At 56.6% G+C, this 15,877-nt stretch overlaps 1 protein-coding gene across 1 annotated transcript in view; it reads left to right on the plus strand.

Moving 5' to 3' along the window:
* GRIK3 (glutamate ionotropic receptor kainate type subunit 3) overlaps window positions 1-15,877 on the plus strand; it is a 237,390-nt gene that overhangs the window by 196,733 nt on the left and 24,780 nt on the right. Inside the window, exon 11 of the mRNA XM_051832149.3 lies at window positions 11,338-11,561. Within this exon, the coding sequence (XP_051688109.3) occupies window positions 11,338-11,561 (224 nt within the window). The remainder of the gene's footprint in view (window positions 1-11,337; window positions 11,562-15,877) is intronic.

Consider the following 15,877-nt stretch of genomic DNA (forward strand, 5'->3'; position numbering starts at 1 on the left):
GCCTGGGAAAGCAGCAGGAGATGGCCCAAGTGCTTGGGGCCCTGCACCCATGTGGGAGACCCAGAAGAAGCTCCAGGTTCCTGGCTTCAGATTGGCCCAGCCCTGGCTGTTATGGCCGTTTGGGGAGTGAACCAGTGGAGGGAAGATCTGTCTCCCTGTCTCTGTCTCTCCTCCTCTCTCTGTAGCTATGCCTTTCAAATAAACTTTTTAAAAATACCAAAATAAAAAGCCATTTCCTAGAGGACTCATCACGGGTCCTTGAGTCCTCCTGGCCTGGCCTCCTGCAATCTCAGCTCTCACAGACTGAGGTATCCTGTCTTGGCTGCTCTTCCAGGCCCTTGAACTAGCGGCGGGGGCGGGCGGGGGGGGACAGGAGGCAGCCTGAAGGTGCTAAACAAACAGCCCCCAGGCCACAGGAAGCCGTTCTTTCTGTCATCTCTAAGCTCTCCAGCACACTGCAGTACATGCAGCTGGATCAGACGTTCTCCTGGCTCCTAGCCGGGCTGGGCCAAGGTGGGGACCAGGAGTGGTCCGCCCAGCCTTGGCGTTTCGTCCCCTCCCCTGTGAGGAAGCAGCACTGCCCAGATATCCCTTCTGCTTCCCCACAACACGACAGAGTGCAGAGTGGGGAGGGTGGCTCGGCTGGACGCGCCCTCTTCCTCTGCAGGATTCTTCCAGAAAGTGAGTACCTGACAGACTGAACTTGGCCGCTGCCCAGCGCCTGGCACGGAGCTGCAAACACACAGCACAGAGCCTTAGTGGAGAGAAACACGTGAGGCGGCATGGGCTCTGGGGTCACAACGAGCTGGCCTCCCAGCCAGAGAGTACCAAGGGAAGGCCAGGTGTCACGGTTGTGACCCCGTCACCTACAGGACTCCCTGCCTGCCAACCAGGAGCCAGATCGTGGTTCTGGCCTGCGTGCATGTGCACTGGTGTCAGAGGAGACCCTGAACGCCTGTCTGCGTGTCCAGGAAAAGCTCCGCCCAAGCCACCTCCACCCAGGACCCGGGGCCAGTGTGCTTGGAAGCACTGCATTCTGGGAACTCACCTGGGGCAGGTCGGAATCTTGGATGTTGAGGGCAGCAGAGACAGACTCTTTTTTTTTTCTTTTTTTTCTTTTTTCTTTTCTTTTCTTTTTTTTTTTTTTTTTTTTGGCAGGTAGAGTTAGACAGTGTAGACAGTGAGAGAGAGAGAGACAGAAAGGTCTTCCTTCTGTTGGTTCACTCCCCAAATGGCTGCTATGGCTAGCACTGCACCAATCCGAAGCCAGGAGCCAGGTGCTTCCTCTTGGTCTCCCATGTGGGTGAAGTGCCCAAACACCTGGGCCATCCTCCACTGCCCTCCCAGGGCACAGCAGAGAGCTGGACTGGAAGAGGAGCAACCGGGACTAGAACCGGTGCCCATATGGGATGCCGGCGCCGCAGGCGGAGGATTAACCAAGTGAGCCACGATGCTGACCCCAGAGACAGACTCTTGTTAGGGCAGCAAGGACTAAGGGGCCCTGGGGATGCTCAGGGCGTCGCCAGGATCTGTCTGGGGCGGACCAGCTAGCAGATGACGGCTGCAGGAAGGACTTGGAGCCCTGTTGAGAGTCACTGCGAGAACTGTCAACGCCAGGATTTGGACAACACAGAGCCCAGCCCAAGGAAAGGCCTGGAAAGGGCCTGGCAGGGGTCAGGCTGCAGACGGACAGGTGCCAGAGAGCTTCAGGGTGCCGGAAGTACAGCGAAGGAAACTGAGTCCGAGGGAGCAGCTGGAGCAGGCGAAGCCGTGTGCTGGGCTCCCCCTTCCCTCCTGCAGACCTTGATCAAGCAGCGTCTCAGCCGGGGCTCCTGGGGCGCAGAGCTGGGGGCAAAAGCCTGTGCCTCTGCTTAACTTAAGGCGCGTGATGCTGGGGAGAGGCCGAGGGGCACGGGGCAAGGAGCTGGAAGTCGGGAAAACCGACACAAGGGGCCATCAGTGAGCCGGTTGGTTGGCACGGAGCGTGACCAGTGGCTCATGAGTCTGCTCCCAGGAAAAGCCTTGCAGAGTGTGCCCGGACCCGCTGCTTGGCAGGAGGAAGAGAGAAGAGCTTTCTCCACTGGCTGCTGACTTCCTCAAATCCTGGGTCAGGCATGGTGGACATGGGAGCTACCCCCGGCGTGTCCACGGGAAGCCCAGGGCCTGTGGGTGAGAGGGGCCCAGGCAGGCAGGAGGTGAGGGGCTGTTGGATTGTGCCTGCATTAGTGACTTCAGTCAGAGCCTGGGGGTCTGGAATATAGCCTGAGAGGGGTCCCAGCCCAGCCCCAACTGACGACGGAGAGTCGTGGTGCAGTGACAAGAGCTGCAGGGGTGACCAGGGGAGACACGCGTGGTCCTTTTCTTACAGGAATTGCGAATCGGACAAGCCAACCTCCAGGGAGGAGTAGAGGGAGCATTGGGAGTGACAGTCAGAGGAGGAGGATGTGGGCTTCCTGGAGGAGGTGACTTTTTGACTTCCACCTGAAGAGCAGGGAAGAGGTGTCTGTAGCCAGTGTGTACCTGAGTGTGATGCCGGGTCACCAGCATCTCCCCCAGGTCAGGGCCTGGCTGGGGCTGCAGCTGCAGGCGTGGAGGACCACAGCATTGGCAGGGCTGCGCTGGGGCAGATGCTGGGGGGACACTGCCCTGGGGACACGCGGGGCCTGGGCAGGGGCTCCTTTTAGAATTAGTGATGCAGGGAGGGTGCTGTGAAGCAGGGACAACCTGTGAGCCTAGTACAGGGCAGGCACAGGGCCATGCGTGCAGGGGCGTTCTCCCAGGCCGGGGAAGGGCACACTCAGCCTTCCTCACTGTCTAGCATCCTCAGCTCAGGAGCCGTGTGTGATCACAGGCCCATGGTCCTCTGCTTGATGCCTGGGGAGTCTCCAGCACCTGTTCCCCAGCAGGTGAGACAGAGGTGGGCTATCCAGAGAGCTGTCCTCTGAGCTTATCCAGGGCCACAGAGCCGATCAAGACTGGCAGCTGGCTGGTGGGTCATCAGCAGGTACCATCCGAGCCTCATTGTACCCCCTGAAAACTGGCGTGGTGCCCCCCCCGGGGAGAGATGCCACATGACCGCTGGGAAATCTGCCGGTTCCCACTGATCAATTTATTCATTTATTCAGAACATCTATTAGAGTCAGACCCCATGCTAGGTGCTATGGATACAGTGGGGAATGAACACGCAGGATCTCTTCCTGTGAAGGCGCCTCCGGGTCTGACATTCTAGCTGAGGACGCAGACGTCTAGGGCACCCCAAGGGTGTCATCATTCAGCCAGACTGAGTGTTCTGAGCCCGCAGTGCTGCCTGGTGGAAGAGCTTCCCAGCCCCCCAGTCTCGAGCTGGTCTTTAGGTCCCGGAGATCGGAGAGCAGTGGGGCTGGGACCCTGGAGGAAGATCATGGGACCCTCAGAGAATCAGGGGCCAGCAGCAGTCAGAGAGACGCAGGATGGTCCTGGGTACTGATGGCTCCCAGGCAGGTAGCAGAGGATGGTGGGGAGGGATGGATAAGGGTGGGCATGGACTTGGGAAACTGCCTCTCACTCCACAGCAGTCATGGCCATGGGCAGTGGGCTCTGGCCTCCCAACCCCCAGATAGGCCTGCCAGTGTGCCAGCAAGACTCATGTCCATTGCCCCACTGTGTCCTAACAGCCACCCAAGGTCTGGAGCCAGACCTTGGTTCTGGCCTGCACGCGTGGGTCCCAGCCCCTCTTTGCAAGGCCGAGGAGGGCTGTGCTGAAGCCTGCTCCACGGCAGCAAAGCAGGGCATGCTGGGAAATCACTCAGGGGTGGGGCAACAGAGTCCGAATTCACGAAAGGCTGGGACGAGTCAGGGAGGGAGCGGGCCAGGTCCCTTGGCAGGCATCTCCCAGGGGGCGTTTGGCAGAGCGGTTAGAAAACGCCGCTGGCATGTCCGAATGCCATATCAGAACACCTGGGTTCAAGTCCCGACTCTGCTTCTGATCAGCTTCCTGCTAGTGTGCACCATGGGCGGCAGCAGGCGGAGGATGGCTCAAGTCCCTGGGTCCCTGCCACCCACGTGGGAGACCCAGATGGAGGTCTCAGCTCCTGCTTCTACCTGGCCCAGCCCTGGCTCTTGGGGACATTTGTGGTGAACCAGCAGATGGGCGATCTCTCTTTTCCTCTCTGTCCTTCAAATAAATATAAATAAGTAAATGAATAAATGAATAATTTTTTAAAAACCATTTAACTGTGATCAGACACCAAGCAGCAGTGCAGTGGGCAATGGGCACACATAAGGGGGACCTAATCTACTCTGTTGGGGTGGGGGAGCTCCCCAGACACTGCTAGGGCCAGCCCCGCCCTGTCTGGCTGATGCCACTGCCAGGACCTATGGGGTTTGTGGAGAGGACATGTGGTGATAGGAAGCAGAGCATTCCCTGGTGGCACTGAGGCCAGGAACACCTACCCACCCACCCTTCCTTCCTTCCTTCCTTCCTTCCTTCCTTCCTTCCTTTTAATTTCCTTATTTATTTTAAAGGCAGAGTCACAGAGAGGCAGAGGCAGAGAGAGAGAGAGAGGTCTTCCACACGTGGTTCACTACCCAGATGGCTGCAATGGCCAGAGCTGTGCTGATCTGAAGCCAGGAGCTTCTTCCAGATCTTCCATACAGGTGCAAGGGCCCAAGCACCTGGGTAATCTGCTGCTGCTTTCCCAGGTCCATTAGCAGGGAGCTGGATCAGAAGTGGAGCAGCCGGGACTTGAACCAGAGCCCATATGGGATGCCAGCACTGCAGGCAGCGGCTTCACCTGCTGTACCACAGTGCCAGCCCCTGCCACAGGACATGGCCTGAGGGGAGTCAGGAATGGGACTGTGCCCCCCAGCCTCCCAGCCTGGGAGAGACACACACACCATTGGTCACCATCAGCCTGTGTATCTGCTGTCAGCTCAGGAAGCTGGCGTGAATCACAGGTGTCAGCTGACCCGCCTCCGGTCACCTCTGACTGTCGCCCCTGTTGGAGGTGTGAGTGGTTCGGGATGTGAGTATGTGAAGTCAGAATCTGGGGCCCTTCAGTGGACACAGTGTTTTCCCAAGCTTGGAGGAAAAGATTCCAGCAGGAGCAAAACCATTCTGGGTAAAGAGCAGAAGGTCAAGTGCATGGTTGCCACATACCAGAGGGAGGAACAGGGAGCCAGCAGACAGAGCTCAGGGAGAGGCCTGCACGGCAGGCAAGGGTGAGGTGGCTGTGGGGGCAGCAGAGGGAGCCGGGGCTAGGCAAGGACACAGCGGCACCTCCTTGCTCCTCCAGGGCTCCAGTGTTGGCCCAAGCAATGAGAAGTGTGTGCCGGGCAAGCACCAGGGGCAGCCATGGCCAAGAGTCACAGGTTGCCAGGAAGGCAACGCTGAGCTCGGAACAGGGCAGGGTGGGCCCGGCCATGAAGACTGCCCATCAGGACAGGGTCTGGGGCGGTGCAGCAGCCAGAGGCAGAGGCAGCTCCCTGTGGCACATGTGGGATCCAGGCGTGCTTGTGTCCTGGGGCTGCCATAGCGGGAGACCTCAAACCTAAAGACAGCTGGAACCTGTTCCCTCACGGCTCTGGAGGCTGGAAATTAGAAACCGAGGCGTCCGTGGCGTGGATGCCTTGGTAGGCTCTGGGGGAGAATCCGCCTTGCGTGTCTCTCCCTGCTTCTGGTGTGGCCGCAGTCCCTCGCGGGCCTTGTCTTGCGTCAGTATCAACCCAACCTCTGCCTCCATCATCCCATGGTCATTTTCTCTGTGTGTCCTGTCTTCTTAAAAAGGCACCAGTCATCAGGTTGAGAGCCCCCCTCACCCACCAGCAAGACTTCGTCCTAACTCGATTGTGTTTTTCAAACACCCTTTGATTGTTCCAAATAAGGTCACGTGCATAAGGTACCAGGGGTTAGGAGTTAAATATGATTGGTAGTGGTGGTGGTGGTGGCACAGGTGCGTGTGTGTGTGTGTGTGTGTGTGTGTCTTGGCAGGGGGTGGGGGTGGAGGTTGAGGCCAAAACATAGGCTTTAAGGTCACCAGCAACGGGTCCAAGTACAGGTGCAGCCGCTCACCAGCTAGAACAAACCTCCCAGCCTGATTGAGCCGCCCCATCCCTGCCTAGAGCGGGATGATTGTTTACTGCCTCACGGGGCTCCTGGGGAGATGGCGCACACATGTGCAGTGGCTGTTACAGTGCTAACTCTAACGGTTCACAGCATGGGCAGGCAAACACCCTGGGGGATCCCAGCCGAGAGGCAGAGCACAGAGATGAGGAATCTGGTGGAACTCACACTTGGGAATTCAAGGAAACAGCTGCCCACAGCACACCACACTCGGGGAGCAAGCAGGCGCTTGGGTACAGATCTTAGTGCCCAGGGGCGGCTTCTGTCTTGAGAGGGCCGAGCAGCATCAAGGGACCATGGCTGGGGTCATTCTTAGCATGCGTGGGCTTCACGCTGGGGTACCAGGCTAAAGTCCAGCCAGCTGCCGGGATGGCCGGATGATAAGGGACAAGATACGAAGCCAGAGCTGGTTACGTCATTCTTGCCTTCTATTCGGGCTGGAAACGTGATGACCAAAAGGCCTAAAAGGTCGGAAGAGCGTGAAAGGAGGTGGAGTCAGGCTCGTCCCGACGTGGAAAGGTACTTGCGGGGATGAAGTAACGTCCTGGGAAGCCCATGCTGCCCAGAGTTCTAGAAAGTTCCTTAGTGATGCAGGAGGGGTCAACAGTCACCCATAAGACCCCTGGAAGTGTTGGACAGGTCAGTGGCTTGGTTCTGTTCAACCACCATAGATACAAAAGCAAAGACCAAGGAGTGTGTCCGAGCCTCAGTTTCCCTCTCTCTATATAAAATAGACGAGGTTGGAGTGTATTCCCAGAGGTCCCCCCCACCGCGCCCCGGCTCCAACAGCCTGTGATTGTGTGAATCATCCTTGCTCAAGTGGGCAGCGCTGCCAGGATGGGGCCCTCCATTCCGAATAATGAACTGAAACAGCAAAGGCTTGACATCTGTTCCCATCTTTCAAGGCAACTTGGACAAAATAATGCCTTTTTCAGGGAAATTGTTACCACTGGTGAACTGTAGTATTTCCTGCCTGAACCAAAAATGAAGTGGAAAACTCCAGCCTTCCCGAAGCCCGAGGGAGGGCACGGTGGGAACGCTCCGTCAAGGTCGCGCTGGCCAGGTGCCTGGCCGCTGGAGGCACAGAGTGTACTGGGCGCCTCTGCCTCCCAACCCCGCTGGAGCCCGAGAGCAGAAAACACAGCAGGGAGACTCCAAAAGCTCCAACAGGGGCCTGGAGGAAGACAGAGTGCCCATGGCTTCCTCACCAGCCCCTGGAACATTCAGGCAGAAGAAGCATTGGCTGTGAACACCTGGATCCTGCGGCCATAACGTCGAGTGGAGACGCCGCACCACTGCCTGACTAAGGTTCTGCCCAGGAATCCCCTGCAAGCCCCGGACGCTGTTCCCAGAGACGCGTGCCCGATGCGCTCCGGGCAAGGACAGCGACCTGAGCGGCAGCACAGAGCCTCCCATGGCGATGCACTTTGAAGGGGCAGGGTTCTAGAATCAATGCCCATGACACCCCCGTCACATCAACAGTAGGGAGGGTCCTGGAGTCTCAGAGCTGAAGTGGCCTTCCTGGGTGTCTACCTGGGCTCCCACCCTGCCCCCAACAGGAGTCCCTCTACTGGAAGCTCCATGAGGGCAGGCGCCAGGTCCCTTGCTTCCAGCTGTGTCCCAGGGCTGTGCCGCTGTGCCTGGGCTGGTTGTCCAGCGGGATTCAAGCACATAGATGTCCAGCACTCTACACTTCCCTGGTGGTTCCGTCTCCTTCCGGTGCTTCCCCTGGCATACACCCCCTGAAACCAAGGGCTGCAAGAGCTGTGGCGGCAGCAGTTGCCCCTTCTGTCCCCAAAGCTGGAAAGTTCCAACTCACACATCCAGAAGGGATCCCCAGAAGGAAGGTCCCCGTGTAATAACCCCGTGCCGTCAGCTTCTCCCTGTCTTCCCAGGTTCTGAAGTTCACCAAGTCTTTGGGCTGCAGGTGTCCATGATGGGTGGGGTGTGGGAAACGCTGGGTGGGCAACGTGAGACTTGTATGTTTCCCAGCTCCCCCAGCCTGCAGAGCTGCATGGAAGCAAGGGGTCCACCCTTTCGGGTACTTCACTCCTCAATGCTGGGTTTGAACTGGATCCCTAGTTCCTGTCGTAAATGAAGTCAGAGCTGATGTTAACAGCTACCGTTTAGTAAGCAGTTTGATTAATGTCCATCTCCCCTGTGAAGGAAGTAACCACATATGTTTGGATCTCATAAAACAATGGATGGGCGGATGATGGGTGGATGGACAGACAGATGGATGGGGCTGCTCCAAGCCAGTGGGTGGCTGCCTAGACGCATAGCCTTGGGAGAGTTTCGGAGGTAGAGGCTGCCCTGGCGAAGGTCTTCCGTGCTGGCCTCTCCCACCCAGATGCCTTCTGGCCTGTCGCACCTGAGGAGGGGAAGTGATAACCCGGTCCCCACTCTGCAGGGTGACGAGCCACAGGATCCCACGGGGCTGCCTTTGCAATATTCCAGAGGCCAAGGAGGGGCTTAGGAATGGAGAAAGCCGAAGTAAATCAGCCACAACCCCAACTGCACTCAGGAATTCATAGGCAAATAAGCAGATGAGACACAAAGCCACATGGGACGCAGACTGCCACTCAAATTAAGCAGGTCAAGGCCACACCGTGGGCCGGAGCAGGCCTCAGGGGAGTTCAGCATCAGAGGCTATATTAGTCGGCTTTTCATCACTGTAATGAAGAGTTGGAGACAAGCTGCTTTTGAAAAGAGGTTTGTTTAGCTCAGGATTTGGAAGTTCAAAGTCCAAGGTCAGGAGGCAGGGGATGGGGAGGGGCAACTTTTTCAGGCTTTGAAGGGGCGGTAGATGATGGCACATCCCAGCAGGAACATATGTAGGAGCCAGTGGTCACATCTCAAACAAGGGGCAGCGATGGTGGGCCAGGCCTGCTCCTGCTACAACAACCCTCGTACAAGACCCCAGGGGTTACCTCCTGAGAGCACCCCCACGGAGGCCTTTCAGTAGTCCCCACCAAACACAGCACCCTGGAGCGCAAGTTCCCAGCACCGGGAGCTTTGAGGGCGTGCTACCCATATCCAAGCCATAGCAGAGGCTGTCCGGAGGGCTTCTGGAAGAGGCAGCACCTGCAAAGGAACTCAGACCCCGTGGTAGGCACTGGGCCCTCTGAACAGGGCCCTGGTGCGCCAAGGCTGAGCCACGCAGAAGGGGCTGCAGGAAGCGGAGCAGTGGAACAGAGCCCCCTGTGGGAGCACAGCCATGAGGGGAGGCTGGGAAGACGGGATGAGAAGGAGGAAGCTCAGACCAAAGGGGGGGGGGGACCCTAATGACTCCCTCATTAAAGTTGCAATAGGCTGAAATTTATTAACATCTGAACATAATCAATCTGGAAGAACTCAGAGTCTCCAAAGAATTATAGTATTTGCTTAGGGCTTGAGGGTGATGGGAACAGGGGAGTGTTGCCCCAGGAACACACGTGCTGTGCTAAACCACGGGAGTGGGCAAGCGCATTGAGGGCCAGGGAAGCTCCTAGAGCCGAAACCAAGGGGGTTGCGCACGATGCTTTGACACGGTGATTTCTGGTGATAGAGACGCTGGCCAGTTGCTCCGCAGGTGTCCTCGCAGAAGTTCTTTCCATGTAAGGTTGCAGCCTCCACTCTGCAGACTTGTGGTGCTGGTGGTCTTTGGCAGTGGTACCCACCAGGCCATTGTGTGTAAGGACCCTTCCTTCTTAACCTCTGGGCCATATTTATTGTTGTTGGGGTTGGCAGAAAGGGTTCCATCTTGATTGGGACAGTTTTCACCACTTTCCTGGCCTGCACGTCACTCCCCATTGACAAGGGCCCTGAATTTACCTGTTTGGTTTCTCTTCCACCTTTACCCTCCAATCAGTGAGGGTATTCTCATTGTCCAGATGCTCTTAGAGGGGCTTTTAGGATATATAGGTGGCCTGCAAGAAGTCCTTGGAAAGTGGACTTATTTTTTTAAGATTGATTTATTTATTTGAAAGGCAGAGTTACAGAGAAGCAGAGGCAGAGAGAGAGAGAGAGAGAGACAGAGAGAGAGAGAAATATTCTATCCGTTGGTTCACTCCCCAGATGGCCACAATGGCCAGAGTCACGCCGATCTGAACCCAGGAGCCAGGAGCTTCTTCGGGTCTCCTACATGGGCGCAGGGGCCCAAGGACTTGGGCCATCTTCTACTGCTTTCCCTGGCCATAGCAGAGCTGGATCGGAAGTGGAGCAGCCAGGATTTGAACCGGCACCCATATGGGATGCTGGCACTGCAGGCAGTGGCTTTACCTGCTACGCCACAGTGCTGGCCCCAGAAAATGGAATTAAAAGATGTCTGGGGAAGACATTCAGCCTAACGGTGAAGCTGCCGGTCAGGCCTCCCATGTCTGAGTGCCTGGCTGCAGTACCTGGCTCTGCTGCTGACTTCAGCTCCCTGCTGGTTCAGACCCTGGGAGGCGGCAGCGATGGGTCAAGTAATCGGGTTCCTGCCACCCACACAAGAGACCTGGGTTGAGTTCCCAGCTTCTGGCTTCGGCCCCACCCAGTGAGGACTGTTGCATGAGCATTGGGGAATAAACCAACAGATATTTCTCTCTCTCTCTCTCTCTCACACACACACACACACACACACACACACACACAGAGTCTCTCTGTCTACCTCTCAAACAAAAATGCAGAAGAAACACTAACTTCATTTTGGTGCTAAGTGTTTTTGGAATCTGTGCCTGTGGTTTGCGTAGTACGCATTTTCCACGGATGCTTTGCAGCCCCTACATATCCATCCAGGGTGGGCTGCGGCAGGCACGAAGGGCTGGGAGACGGAGGCAGGTGTAAAGAAGGCTTATTGTGGATTCTTTCTTGTTTGCGGTTTTTGAAGGACAGAAGTCACAGGAGATGCTCTAAATGCCAGTAGATTGCCAGACTGCATTTATGTGACAAAGCAGTGTGTTGAGGTGGGGCCTCGTGGGTTGTAGCTGTCATAGGATCCCATCCCCTGCGTCTTTATGCTCCTGTCTTTTACTTTGGGGCCAGGAACTCCCGGAGACCAAAAGTTGCTCCTGGGGCTTGGCCTAGAGTCGAAGGAGAGTTAGTAAATGTTGGAACTGAAGAGTGAGCGGCTCAGGCTGGGCTCAGGCAGCTGACTCAGCCTCACTCCCTCTCTCCTCTGCTCCAAGAGGGGCTGCGCAGTCCGCTGCTGGTCGTAGGCTTTGCTCATTGTCTGTCTGTCTCTCTCTCTCTCTCTCTCTCTGTCTCACCCATTGCAGAAGGCAGATCTGGCCGTGGCCCCCCTGACCATCACCCATGTCCGGGAGAAAGCCATCGACTTCTCCAAGCCCTTCATGACGCTCGGCGTGAGCATCCTCTATCGCAAGCCCAATGGCACCAACCCCAGTGTCTTCTCCTTCCTCAATCCCCTGTCCCCAGACATCTGGATGTACGTGCTCCTCGCCTATCTGGGTGTCAGCTGTGTCCTCTTTGTCATCGCCAGGTAAGGCAACATCTCGGCTGGGAAGCTAGGCAAGTTCCCACATCCTCAGACCTGCCACCGCTGCACCTGCTGCTCTCTCCTGTCCCATGGCCCAGACCCTTTCCTGGCCCTCTGGGAACATTCTGTGGCCCTGGGCTGGAAGCACTCAGTCTCATTCTGGCCTGTGTCCATGCCTGTGAGGTGGGGCAGGTGCACCCCGAGTCCTGGGAGTAGGCTTGGAGAGGTGAAATCATTACCCCCAGCTGTGCCACCCGGGCCAAGCACATGGCACAGGAGACCCACATGCACATCCTGTGGCCCTGTGGGAATCTCCAGACTCGGGAAGTGGCCTGTGTTGATCTAATCCAGAACAGCAAGGAAGCAGTGCCCTGGAAGCATGCTCGCCTGCAGAAACATGGCACGCATGTATACTTGGCTGTCTGGGATACATGCTAGCATCATGCTTACACATTGGGTTGCTCCCATGAAACATATAACTGGCGGGGGTAGGAGGAGAATGTTGGGGGACGGGTTTAGGAGTGTTTAGTGAGCACCTACTGTTTGCCAAACACCTTGCTCTGCACCCCTCAGCCACTCTCTTATTTAACTCTCACAGCATTTCTGGAAGAGCAGGTGGGGCTCAGAAAGTCTTCATTTGAAGCTCTTCAAAAAGCTTGTGGAAAATGGAATTATAAAAATGCTACACCTGGACTTCAAATTTTGTTTTGCAACAAAGTAAACTTACCTTTTTATTCCATTGTCCATGAACTTGTTGGAGTACCTTGTACTTCCCATGGTCGTACAAGCAGTCAGTGACACAGCCGGCATTTAGACTTGGGGGATGCCCTTCTGGCCTATGGTCTGTCCCTGCCCCCACATCAGCAGCTCCTCAGCCCAACTCCCCCTCCCTCCTCCCTCCAGGCTCCAGCCCCAGCCATGCCCAGGCTCCTTTGTTCTTTAAATCCTAACAAGGTGCAAGGGGAGACTTCTCTGGAGAGGCAATTTGAGATCCAAGGACTCCGCGTATCCGTCTTCCCTTCTCCGGAGCCTGCCTTGAAAGCCTTTCTCCCGCTCTGCTCCTGTTCGCTCCCTCCTCCCGTGCAGAGGGAGACCAAAGGGAAAGAAGTGAGCCATGAAATTGTCCTGCCTCCAAAGCTCTTTGCTGCAGACCGGCCGGGCGCTGTCGTGGCTGCCCTGCCCTGCCTGGTCGTCCCCGCTGGCAGCCCCGCCAGCCGCAGAGAGGCCTCCACTCCGCCTCTGGTCTCTAATTGTCTAACAAGCCTTTGAAAGCCAGGAGCCACTCTCCAGAGCCCTCGCCACAATTGTAGCAGCCCTGTCTGGCCTCTCAGCTCCCCACCCCCCGGGCCCCAGCTCTCCCTTGCAATATGCCCCTGCCCCCTCCAGTTCCCTGCCTTCCTCTTGTCCTCCCTGGCTGGGAAGGTCGGAGCCCCCTCCCAAGATCAGCTTGGGAGACTTTCTGGAAGAGGGGGTGCCCAGAGCTTCTGGAATGACACGGGACCCCTAAAGAGAGAGAAAAGGAGCAAGGGTCCAAGCTTCTCGATGGAAAGAACTCCATGATACAGTTGTCACCTTGTTCCGCACCTACACGTGACTCCTGAGAATTCTTACAGCAGTCCTGAGCGGTGGCTGGAGTCATCCCCACTTTACAGATGCAGACACTGAGGCATCTGCCTGGCATCAGAAAGCTTTGCCTTGGCAAGTCAGGCTTCCCACCCAGCCACGTCCATCTGTACATCAGGGGTGGCAAACACAGGTGACTGCTGAAGATTAGACACAGCTGCCCACGCCCCAAGAGCAGGGGTCTGCAAAGGCTGGGCAGGTCCCAGGCCCACTCCGAGCAGCTCTGGTGTGGGACAAGACCACCTGTCTCACTCGCTAGCCTGGCCTGCCCAACACTGGGGCACAGGCATTGAACAAGGCCCTACCTTGCTGCCAAGATGTTGTACCTGGCAAGGTTGGAGGAGACAGGGAGAGGCACTTTCTCTCCCCAGAGAGCAAGGCCATTGGCACTCATGGAAGGGACAGGTAATCTTGAGTGCCTGGCCAGGAGACAGGGCTCAGGACAAGCTGCCAGTCCAGGCCCTGGGAGGTGCATTCCAACCAAACCCAGTGCACTTGCGAGTCTCAGGACAGAGAAGGTCACAAGCACGGTCAGTGCCCTGCCTGCAGGAGTGAGGTGCTCTCCCCCAGTGAAGGCAGAGGGTCTCCAGCTTGACTTCCAAGTCCGATTTACTCCCAACTCCAAAGGACCCTTTGCAGCCCCAAGCTACAAATCCAAGATCCACCATGAACTTCCTGTCCAGCAACCACCCACCCCTCCCCCTCTCTGACTGTAGGGTCTTCCCCTTCATCAGCCTTGGAGCAGGTGGTGAGGAGCCCAGCCTAGAGGCCATTCTAGACCCTGATGGTTTGATCATGGCCAGCAGCTGCACCTCGGGGAATTCACTCTGTTGAAATCTCACCCCTGAGCCACACTGTAGAGTTCTCCCATATCCAGAAAGCCTTCCCCAGAGGACAAGGTCATCCACTGGATAGGAAAGAGAGGTGTTTCTGTGTACAGAATAGCGTACAGAAGTAGAGAACAGGGGCCAGAGCAGGGGCCCACCACAGGGGGCGGCTATGGAGAAGAGGGCAGATGCAAAAGAACTGATCTGGAAGGGAGTTGATGACCTATCCAATGAAAAGTCAAGTTCTAGAAGAGTATAATGGTGTAATTTTTTTAAAGTTGTATTTTTGAGAGAGACAGAGACAGAGAAGAAAGCTTCCATCTCTGGCTCATTCTCCAAATGGCCAGAGCAGGGCCAGAGCCAAAGCTGGGAGCCAGGAACTCCATCCATGTCCCTCAGGCGAGTGGTGGGAACCCATGACTTGAGCCATCACGGCTGCGTCCCACGGTCTGCATTCGCAGGAAGCTGGAGTCGGGCGCAGGAGGAAGTGGGTACTGCAAGATGGGATACAGGCTGCTCCATCAGCATCTTAACTGCTGGGCCAAACACCTGCCCCTATTGCTAGGACAGATGCCTGCCCCTAATATGATATTCTGTATTAAAGAGCATCATAAATAGCACGCAGCTGTGTGTAACTGGTATACTAAAACAGCAGGGCCCCTGCGAACTCGTCAGAAATCGCTGGTCATCTCCACCCCACCTTCCTCCTGCTGGGCCCCTTCAGCAGCGCCTCCTTTGGCGACCCACTCCTCACCCAGCCCCCACACCAGCAGCAGCCCAGACCTGTTGGAGCCTGTTGCCCTTCCAGGGTGGGAGTCTAAGTTCACTGGACCAGATCTGCTTTCCATTCGCCAAGCAGCAGGTTTCGCTGTCCTCCACCCACAGGTGCACAGCGACCTGCTCCTGCCCCCAGACTTTCCAGGCGCTGTGCTCCGTTACAGGACACACCCAGAGCCCCCACATCCCGGGAAGCCCTTCTCCCAGCCCACAGAGGTTTTGTCCAGTACCCTTCTCAGGCAGTTTCTCGTCTCTGCCCTCTTAATCCGAGAGCTCTTCCTCGTGGGCTCTAGAGCTTCTAGCAAGTTCATGGTCATTTCCTCTGAAAATCTCCACCTCGGTTTGCAGCTTCCTGTCTGAGGGATCTTCCATTTCATGACAACCGATCAATGCACCGGGTGTGGAAGCTGGTAGATGGGAGGTGGGAAAGGGCCGTCACCACATCGCGATTCAAAGGGCAAAGCAGAATTGCACTGGACTCGGTCCCCTGCAGGTCTGCCACCTTGGCTTCCTAGCACCACCCCAGCGCCAACCGGGGCTCCCCAGCTTCCGACTCGCATGTCCCCACCCGGGATCCCGTCGGTAAGCAGAGATTCCCTCCAGTGGTCAGGACTCCTTGTCCCTGGGAGGCAGGGCAAGGGAGAGCTTCAGCTGTCCTTCCTCCCGTCCATGCAGTCAAAGAGAAAACCCAAAGTCTCCGTCTCCAGTGCTTCCTCCGAGATGCTGGAGTCCCTCCACTGTTCCTGCCCCTCAGTGCTGCTGCGCTGTTCCATCAACAGTACCTTTTCCTCTTGTCCATTTTTACGTGTTTATTTATCATTTTGCATTGTGTTTCTTTGAAAGACAGAGAGAGAGATGGACAGAGGTCTTCCATCCTCTGGTTCATTCCCCATAGGCCCACAACAGCTCGGACTGGGCCAAGCCAAAGCCAGGAGCCAGGAACTTCCTCCAGGTCTCCCATGTGGGTGGCAGGGGCCCACGAATTTGGGTCAGCACCTGCTGCCTCCCAGGGTGTGCATTGACGAGAAGGCGGATTTGAGAGCAGAGCCAGGACTTGAAGCAGAGGCACTCCAATATGGGATGCGGGTGTCC

The sequence above is a fragment of the Oryctolagus cuniculus genome, chromosome 7, assembly GCF_051225735.1.
Source record: "Oryctolagus cuniculus isolate XC-2025 breed Fujian yellow rabbit chromosome 7, ASM5122573v1, whole genome shotgun sequence".
NCBI classification, from domain to species: domain Eukaryota; kingdom Metazoa; phylum Chordata; class Mammalia; order Lagomorpha; family Leporidae; genus Oryctolagus; species Oryctolagus cuniculus.